We start from the raw sequence: 17,602 nt of genomic DNA, 5'->3' as shown, positions 1-17,602 counted from the left end.
GGTGAGCGACCGGTTAGCGCATCTGCCTCACAGTTCTGAGGATCCGGGTTCAAATCCAGCCTCGCCTGTGTGGAGTTTGCATGTTCTCGCCATGCCTGCGTGGGTTTTCTCCGGGTTTCCTCCTACATCCCAAAACCATGCATGGTAGGTTAACTGAATACTCTGAATTGTCCGCAGTTGTGAATGTGAATACGAATGGTTGTTTGTTTCTATGTGCCCCGCGATTGGCTGGCGACCAGTTCAGGGTGTACCCCGCCTCTCGCTCAGAGTCAGCTGAGATAGGCGCCAGCACGCCCGCGACCCGCGTGAGCATAAGCGGTACGGAAGATGAAGGAATGAATAAATGGCGTAGGAAGGCGTGCCAATCTCATGTCGTAGGATACCTACCTCTGATTGGGTATTATTTCGGTGTCATGACTAAGTAAGCCTGGAATGCACCCTATATGGTTGCTTCATAACAAAATAGTCAACTTTTTGTACCATTTCGGGGATGGCTCCTTGACACTTTTTAATATGTCCTGTTCTGATAGATGTCCACCCAAACTCATGCTTGTTGGTGAACCTGGTGATAGGAGCCAAATTTGTCCAACTTTCATTTCGGGGGAGGTTATTTGTGTTGGGGACCGCTAAAAACATATTTTCACCAGGCTTGCAAAAATTGGCCTCTGTTCAGGCATGTTGAGGCTCCCAAAAAAGGCATTTATTGGGAAGATTAATAATAAACACAAATTCCATCACGGCCTTCACATCGCCTGTTGCTCTTGCCCTAGTAATACACATTACCTCTCTGACAGCTTATGTCAGCAAATGTACAAAACACACACAACCCACACCAAAAATAATAATTAAAAAAAACCATCGCATTGTTTTCTGTACAATTTTCAATTTATTTATAACAATATCTGTTATTGTGTTGTAAAGTACTCCAGCAAAAACTAAATCTCTTTCCAGATGTAAGTCTGAGCCTCCATGCATTGTGTACTATAAAAGCTATGTGTCATTCATTTAAAAAAAAAAAAGATTTAACAACATTCAGAAAATGAATGAATTTTAGCAAAACTGCTGCCCGGGGAAACAAAATGATTGTACTTATCTCTCAATTAAAATACAAAACATATACAACTGAGTAAAATAACACTTGCTGACAGCTATGCAAAAATAGAACGTCGCTGTCTCTAAGAATAATTTCAGATATTGAAGATTGGTGTTACATGCACTAAGATATGGCTGACACATTTCTGACAGAAGCAGCATTTTGAGCGTAAGGACAAGAGTGGTAGCATTAGCAGCAGCGGGGCACACCAGTTAGACACGAGAGGTTAGACACAGCTCAACAACAACACAAATACCAAATGGCCTTAATGCACTTAAAGACAGAGTCGTTACAAAACGGTCCACTAAAGATAGAAGTTACTCATGACTGACATTTTAGAAAAGGTCCAGTTGGCTCTTTGCTTCATCTGAAAGGACCTCAAGTGAAGCTTTTCTCACCTTCGACTCGAGGAAGACCCTGTAAGTCACATGACACCACCTCGCCATGCGGACTGGGTGTGCTTTGGTCCTCCCAGTTTGATCAGCTGACCGTGTTTGTTGGCTGCAACACATTCACAACACCTGCCTGGAATGTTTCACCTTGGAGAAAAGGCCTCATCTCCCAACATACACGACACAATTTAAAACAGCCCAGGCGCTCCAACTGCCATGAAAACCCACGTCAGCTTCACATCTTGCCGTATAAAACCTACAAAATACCATCAAATTGGAATTCTGTGCAAGGAAGACAACGCAATCATTTCAAGAGCATCTGGTGCTGTACACAAACGTGAATGTGTCTCACACAATCTTGTAGATTCTCGGCGAGACAAAACCTGTACAAATTGAGACAACAATTGAGTTTTGTGTTTCCCTCTAAAAGTCCACACAAACAACAAGCAGTTGGCATTGGTGAAATGGAACAATTCTCTCTCTCTCTCTCTCTCTTTACAAATCATAAAAATCAAAATTTTAATTGCTTCGATAATAACGACTTCTAATTTTCCATTTCATTTTGCACAGAGGTAGTGGCTATTTAGGTAAAGGGGTAAGAGACACGTGTAAATGAAAAATCTGTCATAGAAAATGGTATTTGTTTTTTAACCAGAGGAATCTCAAAAGAACAAAATATAATACTGCAATCACATACAAAAGTAGTCCTTCATTTTTGTACATTTTATACAGTGTTCATACTTTTTTTGTCATTTTTCTCTCCTGCTTTTTTTTTTTTAGTTTTTTTTTTTCTCCATTAAAAGGCAAGAAGATGGGGTGTGTTTGAAATAGCGTGACGGGCAGCCTACACCAGCGGGTCCACCAGGGGCTCCTCCTCTCCGCGAGACAGCAGCTCCTTCTTCTCGTCCGTGCTGGCCAGCGAGTTGCGACTGTTGTGGGCGCCCATGTACAGTGTGGCGTACACTGGGTTTGTGAAGTTAGTAGGCTGGGAGGAGTCAAACCACGACAAAACATTCCATCAGATGGAATGTAAATTGGTTGAGTGGAATTTACGTGAAGTACAGTAGACCGCCACAATTTTAGGGGATCGGAATATATATGTCTCTCAGGCAAGATGTATCACTTAAACATACTTCCTTGGCACGAATTAATACTTTCCTATTAGCCAGGGCTTTGGCGCCATCTTGTGGCATCTTTTAGTGTTATAAAACAAGCACAAAAAACACAAATGAGTGAGTTTTTCAGCAAATAGCCGCAGATAGCCACGTTTAGCTGAATGCGCGAATAGCAAAGCACGAATAGGTAGGGGTTCACTCAATTTCTGCATTCGCGCATCCACCCAATCGCAGCTATCACAGATTTGGGGGGAACCTATTCTCGGTTTTTCACTGAAAAACTCAAATATTCGCTGCTCAGGTCAAAGCAATTCAAGAATTTGGCGTCATCTTGGTGCAACTATAGTATGTTGAAGTGAGTTGAGGAGCTTCAATTATGCAAAATGAGTGCTTTGCCGCCATCTTGTTCTATCTACATGTTCAAGCAATTGTATACCTTATTAAGGGTGCGCCAATTACACACCGATTTTCGCTATTTGTGGCAGGGCTCGGTCTCTAACACTTGAGCGTAACAGAGTGGATTTCTACCTTGTCTGGATCAAGGGTGAAGTCTGCATCTAGCAGCTCCCCCGCGTCGTCATCAGGCTCACCCTCGTATATCTTGTAGGCGGGGTTTCCGATCTCAACATTCATGGCCCCATTGGTCATCCTTTGGTGCTGGAAGCCCTTCGCTCTGCACGATACATAAAGGTCCAGATATAAGAGCCAGACACTGTAACAACGCCCGCACACCTCCACACAATGAAGAGAGGCGGATCATGGCGTCACGTCCAACCAGACTGAGGAGGAGCAAAAGCCACAGCACAGGCACAGACATAAACCCAGCATTCTATTAAACCAGAACCGATCCAGATTTCATCGCACAAAATGAACCACAATCAATCCTAGATCAATGCTGGGACACATTGCTACCGATTAAATCAGAACTGAAATGTGGCAAGGATGAGCATCTTTAATCTTGGCCTAGCTACAATTTGTCACAAGTAATGGAAGCAATGCAGGAGTTGTAGATATCACAGTTAATTCAGGCCCAACTAATTTTCTGCAAACACTGATAGGAAGAGAGCAAATTCTGTTGTGGGAACGATTTGGAATACAGTTAGGGCCAGAAGTATTTGGAGTTTTTAATTTATGATTTGCTTTTCATACTCCACCACAATGGAACTAATACAATCAACAAGGAATGAAGTGTAGACCTTCAGCTTGAATATAAGAAGTTTCATTACAAGAAGGCAATTAGGAATTTTGATATTTTGATTCAGAATAGCTCTATCTTCAGGTTCTCCAAGGTATTTGGACAAAGAAAACAACCTTTTAATATTTTGATACACGTGATTTGCCTTCATTGAGTGTCTGAAAGCATCTCCAGGGAGGAAACTCAGAATTGAAAGAAATACAATGTAATGAGCTTGAAACCTCAGGCAGTCATTAACGGCAATTTTCATCCACATAGTAAAAAAGGCTCTATTTACACTGATGCCACTTTGTCCAAATACCTTTGGGCCCATAAAAATGCATGTCATTTCAAAATTGTAAATGTTGTCTAATCTCAAAATCTTTTTCTCGAAATCTCTAAAAGCTGAAAGCCTGCACTTCAATCACATATTGTTCTGTTTTTGTCCAAATACTTCTAGGCGTAATTGTGGCCTCTGGATCAGAGTAAAGCTGGTTGTGAATAGTATATACATGCTCCTTGGGCTGGTAGCAAGTGTATGGAGTAAGGTTCCAATACATCTGCATCAATGTGACTCCAGTACCATACACGTGCTGGACGGATTGCCCCATCCACCATTTTTCTTCTGCTTCAAGGCAGTTCATCATATTTGGTGAGGGAACTGCTGGAGTATAAATTCTCGTAGAATGTGGAATGTGGAAGAATGCTTATCATTTTACTTTTTAGTATTGCATTCCATTTGTATAAATAAAAAAATAAAAAAATACAAATAATTTCAAATAAACTGAGAATCTGTTGTTCAGTTTTGCTGCTCATCCCTTACGGCCATTTTTCAAATGCCCATCCCTAGTGTGCAATACAGTACGACAGCATGAAAGACATTTACAAGATTACAGTACACACAAACAGATCTGTTCTGTGCAGATCTGTCCTACAGCTCCTGAAGAGCCAGATTAAACAGGAGAGACACTGAAGGGCGAGAATAGCGCGACACTCATCACAGGACCAAACACTGCACAGCAACTAAGACTTATGGGTAAGAGGCAAGGTAGAAAGACTTGGATGGGGTAATGGAGGCAAAAGTGCAGCCACCCCCGCCCCGCAACTGTTACCGCAAGCGTTTGGAGCCGGTTTTGCTGGGCCGGCTAGACCTGAGGAGCAGAGGAGATGCCATTGCAGTGTAGGAGAAAGGAAGGAAGAAAGGAAGTGGAAAATGACTGGGGGAGCAAAAAAAAGGAGGCCTCTCTCGATTGTAATGTGTTTAACTGTGACTCACCCTCTCATCCTCCTCTTGTACCAGAGCAACGCTCCTACAGCCAGCAGAACCAGCAGCAGCAGGAGCAGCACAGGGATCACGATGGAGGCTGTGCCTACACAAACACTGCATTGGTGATACATGGCAACATACAGTAACAGGTTCAAGTAGGTCATGTTTTTTGGATGTCCACTTACGTCCTCCTGAACTGCTGCCACCTTCACTACTGGTGACAGACTCACAGCGATGTCCCACCCATCCAGGAGAACATCTGAACATAAACACAGTAGATACAGTATACACATGTATGGGGCAATAGAGTGGTTTTAACATCCAGACTTCATGATCAAGCTAAAGTTTGCTCACCTGCACTCTGGAAGGTGGGTGTGAGGATTAATGGAGCACTGGCCGTTTGCACAGTATTCATTTGTATCACATGTGTAGCAGCTGGGCTGGATTCTTCCGTTTGCACATCTGTTAAGGACAGGAAGATGTGAGTAGTGTAATACTTTGTAAGTACACTTGTTCAAGTGCTTCTAAATGCAAATATGATGATGATGATGACAATGATAAGCCGGTGAGATCTGTGTAAACACACAAACATCTGTGTAAAGGGGAAAAATAGCCAGCAAGCGTCAGTCTTCTGAGCAAAGACCTATTGTTGATGGCGAGGGAGATGATGGGAAATGGCCCAACCTGCTGGAGTTAGTATGGTGAACAGTAACAGTAAACCAAATAAAAATGATTACAAATATGGTTAAGAGGATAGGCTAGAGCAGCACAGGAAAACCTCATTTTGTACAAGCTCACCAAAGTTAAAAAAAAAAAGAAAGATTATAAAAATGTTCCCTTGTCAAATGAGTAAGATTTTACAGGTTAACACCTGTAAGGAGCATATGTCGCCCTTTTTTGAGAGAATTCATCCTGGTTAGATTTTACTTTTTGCAGTGATAAGGTGTTGAGTAAGTGCGACTGTGCCAGACAATTATTTGTTTGTATCAATATGTGAGCGAGAGAGCTGTTACCGGCAGGTGAATTCGCCTGTGGATGTAAACCTGTCCTTGGGGATACACTCTCCGTTGCGACAATAGTGACACTTGTCGATCTCACATGTGCTGCCGGTGAACTGAGGCAGACAGCGGCACAGTTTAGAGCCACTCGCACTCTGTAGACAGGTGCCTCTGTTCAGGCAGTGGCCCTCACAGCTTCCTACACTCAAACACAGATGCAGATAGCGTAAGTGTGCTGCCCTCTAGACAATACAGTATTAGACAGTAACACTCACTGTATTGGCACTGGTCACCCAGGAATTCATGAGGGCAGCTGCAAGATGGCTGGTTCCCAGCACTGACGGTGCAGTTGCCGCCATTCATGCAGTAATTTCTACATGTGTGCAGGTTACAGTTTGGCCCTGTAAAACCTGGCAGGCATCGGCAGGTCGGAGAGCCTGTTGACATTTGCAAGGAATAAGCAATAAACACATGTGAAGGAATTTGTGTGTGACTCCTGGCAGAAAGAAACACATTGTGGATTACAATACACATTTTATGTTATTTAAAAAAAATAAAAATAAAATAACAAAGAGAAAATTAAAGCCAAATTAAAAAGTCCAAAGGCCCAAGCGATAATATGAAATGAATTTACAATCACAAAAAAATATTAAGAAAAGATACATTATCATACATAACAGGTGTTGCATAGAGTAAGCTAGTTATGTGAGTTAGCTTTTTGTCCCCAATATGTGGTGGACCATGGAATACTGGAATTTTAGCTCATAATTGGGAGTAGATTCATCACTGATCATTTGATCAGTTTTTGCTTCCTACCTGTTGGAGAAGGTGTGCACGTTCCTCCATTCTTGCAGTAGTCTCTGCATTGGTCCATCTCACACCGATCTCCTCCATAGTTGGGCTGGCAGCGACATTTAGGCTGCTTGTAGGCGTTCAGGAAACAACTGCCACCGTTCAGACACTGGACCTGACAGGGGCCACTCGGAGGCGCTGTGGGCAAATATCGTCGTATTACGTTCATTGGTGGCAAAAAAAACAAAACAAAAAAAAAGTAACAAGCAACACATTTTGCTACTTTTAAAAAGTATGAATAGTGACTCAAACACTAAAATGCAAGTATTTTCCCTCAAAATGACACAAATCCAGAGGCATATGTATTTCGCTGGAGGCGTGTTTGCTAAATTTACTTGATACACTTAAATAATTCAACAACCACAGTTAAAACCACACAAATATGCTGTTGATAGAAATATTTACAGTATAAAATAAGAATAAAAAATACCAAAGTGCTGTGTTTGTAATATTTTTTACAAATAAATACATAATGTAAAAAAAACGACTCTAAATGCACACATTTTTAATAATCTTTTTGCTTAGATGCTCAGTCAATTTGAGTAATACCACTCTGTAATCTGTCAGTGGTTCTCAAACGTTTTGAGTAAGTACCACCTAAATATTGAATATTAACACTCTGCTTAAATATAGTAAGGACAAAAACTGTACCTAAACAATGATTCAATTAAAATGTACATTAAGAAATAAAATAAAATTGTTCCAAAATAAAAGTTCAAACACAAACCGTTCTTGAAAATGTAATGCAAATGTATTTTACTAAAAAAGTAAATACAACTGAACTGTACATAGGCAGTGATTCTTTAACGTACCACTAGAGCGAGCCCTGATACCGCTAACACTCGTCACCACATTTTGAGAACCACTGCTCTATGTAATGGCCTATGTAATGACATCATCACACAATGGCAATGTCATTTAGCACCAAATATACTCGCCTTTAGAAACATCCCTGAAAATGGCAGTACCGGTTACGTTTGGAGGTTTTGCATTTAGAATGTGTGCGCTTTTGCGTGTAAGCTCACTCACAGATAGGAGCCAGTGTGGGAGCGGGCTGCTTCACACACGTGCCGTTGTCCAGCGTGTGTCCGTTGGGACAGGTACAGACCGGACCACTGGGACTCAGCAGGCACAGCCATTCGCATTTCTTTCTGTCGCAGGGATTATTCACTAGCAAAGACAGAGAGCATACAATAACACCAAACGTCCTTCTTCACTTCTTACTGCCGTTGCTTTACGCCAAACTCACTCTCTGGTTGCTTGTTGCGATGGTACAAAACCAAATCTGTGGCGTGGTTCATTCTCGTTGTCAGGTTCTCCACGTCGCCCTTGCCGAACTTATTTACACGGAAGACGTGGTTGTGGATATAGGTGATGCCATAGATGTAGTCTTCAAATATATCAATACTGAAGGGCTGATGGAGCTCTGTATAAAGAAGTACAGTACGGTGAAAGCCTTATAGACAGAAAATAAACTCAAATGTACAAAGCAGTATTTGAGCCACAAAAAAGCAGAAAAAGAGAAAAATGTGTTACGTTTATGGGAATAAAAGTATAATATTTTGATAAAAAATTGTAATGTTAGGACAAGTAAGTACATTTAATTTTAAGTCAATATTCCCTTACCAACATAACTGTCGCTGTTTTTCTATAGAGGCATGCTATAATATATATTCATGGGGACATATTAAATATTTGTTCATAACACTTCCGATGATAATTGAACAAATTTTAAAAAGTAAGATTTCGGTTTATGCAGTTCCTTCTGGGAAACAGACACCAATGTTTGCACAATCCCATTAAACCATATAGTTATGGTTACCCTCACAGGGCTCTTATGACTGTGGCCATCAAATACAGTAAATGTGTAATCAGCTCATCACATTATTGCATATATGCAATTGCCCCTCCATTTTATTTGTATTATATATATTTTTTAATAATAAACTGAATTTGAAATTACAGAAAATACTGACAACCAAAAATGGTGAAATAAATGCTTGTAACAGCCGTATATATATATATTAAAAAAAAAAAGTAAAGGAAGATTTTCTGTCAAAATGAAAAGAACAAATGCATTTAGCAAGGAACGCGAAGTAGACACACCGTATTTGCTTTAAATGGCCCCCATAAAAATGATTTGACAGGCCAAATCGAGTCTCCGGGCCTGCGTTTGACATTGGCGCATTAAAGTGTCCAGACCAAAAACCAAAAAGCTCAACAGTATTAGACTGTATACTTTATGCAGTTTTTCAAGTAAACTTTTCAGTCTAATAGTATTTTTTTTCTTTTCATTGTTGCTCTAATACTCATTCATACAAATGTACATAGAGTACATGCATTGCCTTCCGAAACAGAAGTAAAAAGTGCCACTCAACTGTTCTTGATGGTGTTCACAGCCACAACTGCATCACTGCCATTCAGCCTCACGCTGCCGATTAATGATAGCTTAGCGTCGGCCCAGTACAGGCGCTGGTTGAAGTAGTCCACTGCAAGGCCTGCGCAAAAACAAGACAAAGTTACTAAAGCTGCATTTTATTTTGCAGATGTGTTTGTGGATGTACTGTATGTTTTACCAGTTGGCCACTGAATGTTTTCATCCACCAGTGTCTCTCTCATTGTACCGTCCATGGCAGCTGTCTCAATCTTGGGGTGGTTCCCCCAGTCTGCCCAGTACATTTTCCTAGAGAATGACATTTGCATAGTTTAGACTGAACTTAGGTTAACACCCTTACAATATAAGTAAGCTTTCCCTTCCCTACTTACCCTCTCGGAGGGTCGACCACGATGGCATGAGGCTCATCGATCATGCCTGAAATGAGAGTTTTGCGGTGGTGCCCTCCGCTAAGCTGAGCCACCTCAATGACGTCTCTACCAGAGTCGGTCCAATACAGGTTGCTTGCCACCCAGTCCACAGCAATGCCTCGGGGCATATTCAGATCAGGGATCTAAACACAGACGGCGCAAAAGTCCACTTTCAACCAAAAAAAAAGCAAGTGCTAGCTTTTTCGGTAACTATTGAAGTTTGCTGACTGTATGTCTTCACCTCCACATTGGTGACCCGCGATTCCGTCTGCCGTCGGTTTCGGTTGTTGTTAGGTGACGGGGAGGAGGAGGAAGGCAATTCGTACGAGGATACGCGTCCAGTGTGCCAGTTTGTCCAGTAAATGCGGTTTGTCTTAATGTGTACATCCATGGCATCTATGCGCACGTTGGCGTCACCTTGGAAGATTTGTTCATAGCGCCAGTTTGGCATAGAGGGGTCCAGGCCGCGGATCTCGTTGTCATCAGCGATGTAGAGCACTTGTCTCTGAGCTGGGGACCAAGTGGACAGATATTATTGTAGTTGAGAGGAAATGGGAAACCTCACACTACAGAATTGTGCCCCAAATTAAACAAATTTAGAGTTAAAATGTTTTTTTGAATTAGTTCAATGGGCATCTTGTGGCTGGAAATGATACAAGACAGTGTTAGAAATAGTCTGAAAAATATTCACCATTTCTTGGTTTTTTTACATCGTGAAAATTATCACAGCCCTCATCTTATTGCCTCTTTTTTTTATTTGAGGTAGCGGCATTCTCAAGAATCCTGGTCACTCCTTGCGTAGAGCATTGTAATGAACTATAGATTTTGAGCATTGGATATGCTTTGTATTGAGGAAGATAAAAAAAAGAGAAACATTTAATTAATTAATTAATTAATTAATTAATAATAAATTCAGATAGTCTAGTAGGCTTTTTCAGATTTGTATTTTTATTTTTTTACTTTCTAGCAGAAGCTTGACGGTTTTGTGCTCACACTGACTGCAATTTGAAATGGTTCATAATTCCCTCCACCTTGACTAAGGCCCCAGTTCAGCTGAAGAAAAACTGCCCCAAAGCATGATGCTGCCACCACCATTCTTCACTGTAGTTATACATATCTTTTGGAAATATGGCCAAAAACGTGCAACCCTTTTTTCATCTGACCATAACAAAATGGCCCTTACAAATGTGGGAAAATGTGTTACAGTATGATGTAACAGCGCATTCGTGTGGCGTTTGTCAACTTTTTTCCATTTGACAGATGAGTGAATACAGTAGATAGTCCATTACATAAAAATGTATATTGTATAGAAATTGGGGAATGAGTGAATGATTCAAAGCCTTTATTTTCACTTTCTGTAGGTGTAACGGCTAGGTGTCCTCATAGTTTTTCCCATACATTGTCTGAAAAGAATGCTAAAAATGTATATGAGTACTATACTCACTGTCAGCCTTGCAAGTGTCATTGATTCTGGTAAAGTACTTGTGGCAGCTGCACTTGAATGAGCCCTTTGTGTTGTTACAGATGTGGGAACACACTCCAAACTCCCTGCACTCGTTCTTATCTGTCAAAATAAATAAGCCACAGAAAAAGTTGCGATACACATTGTTATCGTAACATCAAATGAGAGCAGAGTTGACAAAGAACGTACCTTCACATCTCTTACGCCCGTAGGATTGGAAGCCTGGTTTGCAGGAGCAAAAAGAGCTCGTCCCGTTAACCACACAGTGAGCTTCATCGCCATCGCCACACACTGTCATGTTGTTGCGGCACTCATTTAACGTGGTGTCTACAAGACAACATTAGCACAATTAGAACCAGGTGGAGCGGCCCCCTGCCACGGCATTGCCACTCTAACACATCCCACCTTTCTTATTGCAATTGATTTCATCAGAGCCGTAATCCTCACAGTCGTTGAAGAAGTCGCACCGCAGGTCATGAGCTGATGCAGCGGCTGTTGGAGCACTGAAACTCATCTTTTTGGCAGATTGGAGTGGACGGAGGAACCTCTGGAGTACCACGGTTGAAGAGAAGGTCATCCATAGTCATTATTTACTTTTTGTAACAAGACCTCAGCTAATGTTTAAACATGTTTTACTTGTGAAATGTATGGATCTACAAACTAGGATGTTAGCAGCTTAAGAGGTCAAGTCTTATCCAGAGTTAAAACTAAATACAAGGGGAAAATATGTATGCAATGTGGTGAGATAATAGGGCTGGACATACAGTATACAGTGAACACACATTTTTAAGCAATTTTTAATGAGATTTTACAGCCGAATTTAGAGTTGCACACCTTCAGTATAGTATAGCCGCAACATGCAGGCAGAATTGAGGTCTACTGGAAGAGTTGCAAGAACAAGATGGAGAGAAGGTCCCCAGCTTAGTCCTACTGACTCCAGTAATAGTCATTGTTCCCACAGAGCAGAGAAAATAAATGCCTGTGCGTGTCATTGTATGCTCTGTTTGAACATGTTGCTACTCCGTGTGTCACGAACTGCTCTGCAGTACCATTGTTGGAGCCTGTATGGTGCTTTGCGCCCTCTCTCCCCTCCCCTCTCTTTTTCAGCACCTTCCTCAAGCCGCGCACCTGTCACCAATCAGTCCTCCTCACCACCTGCATTTAAGCCTGCCTGTTCCCGGAAACCTCGCCAAAGTATTGCAGCGTCTTCAAGCGGAACCACGGCCCACCTGCCTCACGTAAGCCACACTATTCCTCGTTCCCTTTTTGACTCGGTGTTTCCCCCGAGTTCCTGATCCACGTCATTCCTGCCGCCAAGCCAGCCGCATGTCATCGCCACTGTCTGCTAACCCACCTTAGGACCACCTCCATCACCTTTCCTAATAAACTGTTCATCATAATCTATCTGCCTGCTCTTGGGTCCAGCTCCTCTCCATACGTGACACCGTGTGTTAAAGTAGCAATTGCTTGAAGATTTATAATGGCATTTCGCATTAAGCTATCAGACTTTTGTTATACAAAGTTTTACACGTTCGTTGAACATTTTGGTGTCAAATAAACAGCTTCAATCAAGCATGCTTTGCCTCTTATTTGAGAACTGTGCAAATGTGACAGTAAGATCGGGCACTAAGGAATACTTTATGAAGTGTGTTTCAGTAAGTTTAAATGTGTTTCAAGCAAGTGGAAGTGGTAAAAATATATTTAAAAATTATATGGTCCCAATATTGAGGACTTTTACATGTGGGTCTGGAACATATCCCTTGCCATAATGAGAGGTCATTGTCCCGTAAAAGGGATTCTTCATGTTAAATTGCCACAATTAAGATCAAATGCATCTAAAATATAATTTACATTACAAAATTTAATACTGCATACAAAACACAAGTTGCATTTAAATTGGATATTTCTTGACAAACACCATTATAACTTTTTTTTATACCACTGTAAAATGTACCATTGTATTTAATTTCTAATAAGAATTAGAATAATCCGTGAAATCATACAAAAATCCAGGTTGCTTCATCAAAACCTGAAAGAAAATGTCAAAAATCCACACTGACGAGAAGATGACCTCTTAGGCAGAGGTAATCAGTCCAGTTTTAAATGACAACTCACGGCAATTGAGTTCATCGCTGTTGTCTCCACAGTTGTTGATCCCGTCGCAGCGTTTGGATATTGGCAGACACACACGGTCATTATGACAGTGGAATTGTCTTGTGGGCGGACACTGGAATTTAACTTGGAGAGAAAAAAAGAGCAGCTCTAAGGAGGAGAAAAGTCTGTTTGCAAACAGCCCACTGGAACACTGTCAATGTGTTATTCTTACCACATTCCTCTGGCTTCTCGTCAGAATTGTCTCCGCAGTCATCCTCGCCATCACACTTCCAGCCCAGTGGTTTACACAAAGTGTTGTTGCACTGGAACTCATCCAGGGGGCAGTGTCTACCCACTGAAATAGGAAGGGGCTTATTATGTCTTCTGCTTTCATGTACGGCTACGTCAGTGATTCCCAACCAGTGTGCCATGAAACATCATCAGGTGTGCCACAGGAAATTATTTTATTTCACTTAATTGAATTGAATTGCATTTAAAAAAATTATCTATTTACTACAAATGATGTATCTTTGTTCAACTATCTATGCAAGTTACTATAGTTACAGGTAGAACAATTAAATGACCTTCCACTAGACGGCAGAGGCTACATAATAAACCTGTGAATCTGCGTTTTGTGACATTTCTGTTTGGTGGTGTGCCGTGAGATTTCTTTTCTAATGTAAAATAACGTTTTTAGTTCTTCATATGGTCTTCCTCACCCAAGAGTTTTTTCCAGCAGTTCCCCCCTAACACTGGGCTTGGCGCCCCCTCTGAAAACCCCGCCCCAATGACCTTATCGTCTGCAAACTTCGCAGATTTCATGGTAGTATCTTGAGACCCTAGGGAGTTCCTCATGAACATTTCTGCATAAAAATTAAACAGTATTGAGGAAAGAGGGCATCTTTGTCTAACCCCTCTTGCTATGGCACCTAGCTGTGTTACTTAATCTAGTACTGTACTCTTACGCACACTGTTTGGTTGAAGTATAGGTTTTTCTGTCCTTCCAATCCACTCTTAAAATTTGCAGAGTCTGGAGAATGACTTTCCAGTTAAATCTTCCAAAAGCCTTTTCGAGGTTTATGTATACATCTCAAGAGTGTAGTCAATGTTTTTTTTTTCTGACAAGCTTGTCATGATCCCAATTACTTCCCTGATCCCTTGGCAAGTCCTGAATCAAACTGATCTTCTCCAAAGTACAGGTAGTCCTGCGACAGGCAAATAGGGGACTAGGCAAATTTTCAAGACTACCTTGGGGCCTTGGGATATGGGACTTGTTTTTCAGTGTTCTGGCTTCTTTGGTATTAGTATCTTTATTGTCTGAACCAAGTAGTCTGGACATTCACCTGGCTCAATGAAGGTTGGGAAACACTGACCTATGCATTGAGAAGATGAAAAGTGTTTCTCACCACCACTGTCACATTTTTCCTCATCGCTGCCATCCATACAGTCTGGGTCAGCATCGCAGCGCCAGCGGATGGGGATGCAATGCCCGTTTTTGCACTGAAACTGATCACTGTCACACTTCACGTCACAGCCATTCTAGACCAAAACAAAAACAATCCTTTCCATTAGTGTTGACAATTTTCGAGTGTTGAATGGAAGGAATTGCTGAGCGATACCTCATCTGAGCCATCAGCACAGTCGTGGTCACCGTCACACTTCCAGCGCCCGGCAATGCAGCGGCCATTTGTGCAGGCAAACTCGCTCTCTGAACACTGACGAGGAACTGAGGGAAGAGAGTTCTCAGTTTACGAGGCTGAGCGATGCATGTCAAATGGGAAGAAAAGGGAGTAAGAGCAGAAAATAAAGAAGAGAAAGCACAGCAAAAAATAATAAAGGTTGCCGTCTGTTGCGAGACAGGCGGATATAAACAAAAGAGGTTTAGAAAGTTTTTTGTTTCAGGAATGACTCATGGGGAACAGAGGTGGGGATGGAACAGCATACAGTATGTATACTATGGTACGTGGTAGAAGATTTTGGGGGTCTGTTGATAGGGATCGAAAGGGGGCAGAAAGGACAAGGACCAAGAAGCTGAGTTTCTTGAGCTGAAACTATGAAAACACCTACCTCTGGCTCACAGCAACAGGCCAGTGTGAAATACAAAATAGACATGAGATGACATGAGATGTGCAAATGACCAAAAGATTGGTTCACATGGAATCTTGTCATTGAGTAAATCTAACAGCAAAACACAGTGACATGTTACGCATTGCTAATCACACATACAGTAATATACACTCACTGGACACCTGCACAATCTAATGTGATCCAGTACAACAGCTGTATTGAAAGTACAAAAAAATATATGCGCAGGTCTTCACTGCATGAATGCAGTCAAACGAATATTATTTTGTGTCCAAGGAGATTTATTTTTCTGATTGTCACTCCTTTTTAATCACACTCAAGAGCAGAGTAATCTCTTCGTGGAATACAAACTCAATCGAAGGACAAAACTGTGCTTTTTTTTTAAAATGAACTAATACATTTACAAATGCTGCATTCTTGAACACACGGAAGTTGGTAATTTCTGAGCCAAGAATAGAAAAAGTGCATTGGAACATCACTTGAGTTTGGGGTTTCTACTCATGCAAAGAGCACCAAATTGACTTCCCATGAATGCAGTATCTGAGAAAACGTTACGTTTTAGTAAAATATTAAAACAGTATACTATACCAGTATTGGTTGTGTTAGATGGCTATGTAACCAATATCGGTTGCATAGCCATCTCACACAACCGGTTCGGCATGGAAGAAGGTATGCAGGTCAAATCATCTCTGTGTGGAGTTAGTCAGAAAAACTATTTCAAAAAGTAATGTGATGTTTGTTGACATAACTGCTGACAGTCAAGATATCTATACACAAACAAAGCATTATTAACAATATTGCAGGCTCTGAGCCTCCCAAATTAATTTAATTCTTTAATATAACAGCTGGAACAATGTATTTTTCAGAATCTCAAAATATGTACTGAAATTGTTTTGTTTAACAATGAGTCTATTGTTGGGGTTGTAGTTTGAAGTGGTGTAAAGCTGCATAGCATCATGCTGAGAGTTACATAAGTTAGATTGTGTAAAAGTACCTAATGTTGTATTCAACGTGTAACATACTGAGTGGGAATGGCAACCTACCACACTTGTCTTCATCAGAGTTGTCACCGCAGTCATTGTCATAGTCGCACTGCCAGCGTCCGGGCACACAGCGGTTGTTCTTACAGCGGAACTGATATGGCTCGCACGTCCGCTCATCTGAGCATCAATGTGACATAAAGGGTACAAGATTTTCTGGATTTTCAATATTTCCTATAAAAAAAAAAAATCAACATTTTCTAGAAGAGTCTGCTTACTACACTCCTCTTTGGGTTCATCTGAAGCATCGCCACAGTCGTCCTCTCCATCGCACTTCCAGCGTGCTGGGATGCAGCGGCCCGAGTCCTTACAGCGGAACTCATCCACACCACACGTCATTTGAGCTGCAGCACACATGCCAGGACTGTTCGTAACCAGGGTATTTTTCTTTGAAATTTTAGTTTGTAAACTGGGTCATTCGTAAACTGACGTTCCTCTGTACATAGCCATATTTTCAAAGCGGTTAGAGGGCATATTGAGGTATATTAGTTTAATAAAAAAAGATGTTTTAAGTAAACTAAAATGATCTCAGTTTCCTATCAATTCACTGTTTTTTGGCAAAGAAATTCAACTGCATGTTTGATATGGTCAGAAAGGTCTTACTGCAGTTGGTAGGCTCATCAGAACCATCCACACAGTCATTGTCCCGATCACACACCCAAACCCGTGGAATACAGCGCTTGGTGACGGCACACTGGAACTGGTTAGGGGCGCATGTCACCTCCGCTATACAGAGGACAGGGGGCTCATTGGTTTATCTTACGCACTGACAGGAAATACATACTGTAGATTCTTGGCATTGTATGACAAATCTGACATGCAAGATAACGTGTACTGTACACATATGCAATAAGTAGTGTACTGGTGAAACTTACGACAATCTTTCTCGTCCTCTCCCTCACCGCAGTTGTCCTGTCCATTGCAGCGGAAGATGCCAGGGATGCAGCGACTGGGGTGGGTGCATTTAAACTGACTGGGCAAGCACACATGGATATCTGGAGGGCAGGTACAAAAAGGCTTACTACTAATAGTAATTTGAAAAAAAATAATACTCATCTCAACTTGTCAGTGCGTATATAAACATACCACAATTGGCTTCATCCGAATTGTCTTGGCAGTCATTGTCTCCGTCACAGATGTAGGCGGGATTTGTACAAATTCCTGTACCGCATTGGAATTGACCTGGTCTGCACTTAAACTCAGCTACAATGAAAAGACCAAGGGA

General features: G+C 41.4%; 1 protein-coding gene across 1 annotated transcript in view; it reads right to left on the bottom strand.

The window, feature by feature from the left end:
- Positions 1-678: 678 nt before the first annotated feature.
- Positions 679-17,602, bottom strand: part of LOC133408569 (low-density lipoprotein receptor-related protein 1-like) — a 127,578-nt gene continuing 110,654 nt past the window's right edge. The window contains 27 exon segments of the mRNA XM_061687619.1: positions 679-2,470; positions 3,129-3,273; positions 5,051-5,144; positions 5,227-5,300; positions 5,396-5,503; positions 6,055-6,238; positions 6,315-6,476; positions 6,856-7,029; positions 7,921-8,061; positions 8,141-8,317; positions 9,270-9,389; positions 9,468-9,574; positions 9,658-9,839; positions 9,938-10,206; positions 11,141-11,260; positions 11,348-11,485; positions 11,564-11,633; positions 11,635-11,705; positions 13,274-13,396; positions 13,485-13,607; positions 14,659-14,791; positions 14,872-14,978; positions 16,381-16,497; positions 16,596-16,721; positions 16,981-17,103; positions 17,253-17,372; positions 17,464-17,580. Coding sequence (XP_061543603.1) covers positions 2,330-2,470; positions 3,129-3,273; positions 5,051-5,144; positions 5,227-5,300; positions 5,396-5,503; positions 6,055-6,238; positions 6,315-6,476; positions 6,856-7,029; positions 7,921-8,061; positions 8,141-8,317; positions 9,270-9,389; positions 9,468-9,574; positions 9,658-9,839; positions 9,938-10,206; positions 11,141-11,260; positions 11,348-11,485; positions 11,564-11,633; positions 11,635-11,705; positions 13,274-13,396; positions 13,485-13,607; positions 14,659-14,791; positions 14,872-14,978; positions 16,381-16,497; positions 16,596-16,721; positions 16,981-17,103; positions 17,253-17,372; positions 17,464-17,580 — 3,566 coding nt within the window. The 3' untranslated portion in view covers positions 679-2,329.

The sequence above is a fragment of the Phycodurus eques genome, chromosome 10, assembly GCF_024500275.1.
Source record: "Phycodurus eques isolate BA_2022a chromosome 10, UOR_Pequ_1.1, whole genome shotgun sequence".
NCBI lineage: Eukaryota > Metazoa > Chordata > Actinopteri > Syngnathiformes > Syngnathidae > Phycodurus > Phycodurus eques.
This window is presented reverse-complemented; position numbering and strand designations above follow the sequence as displayed.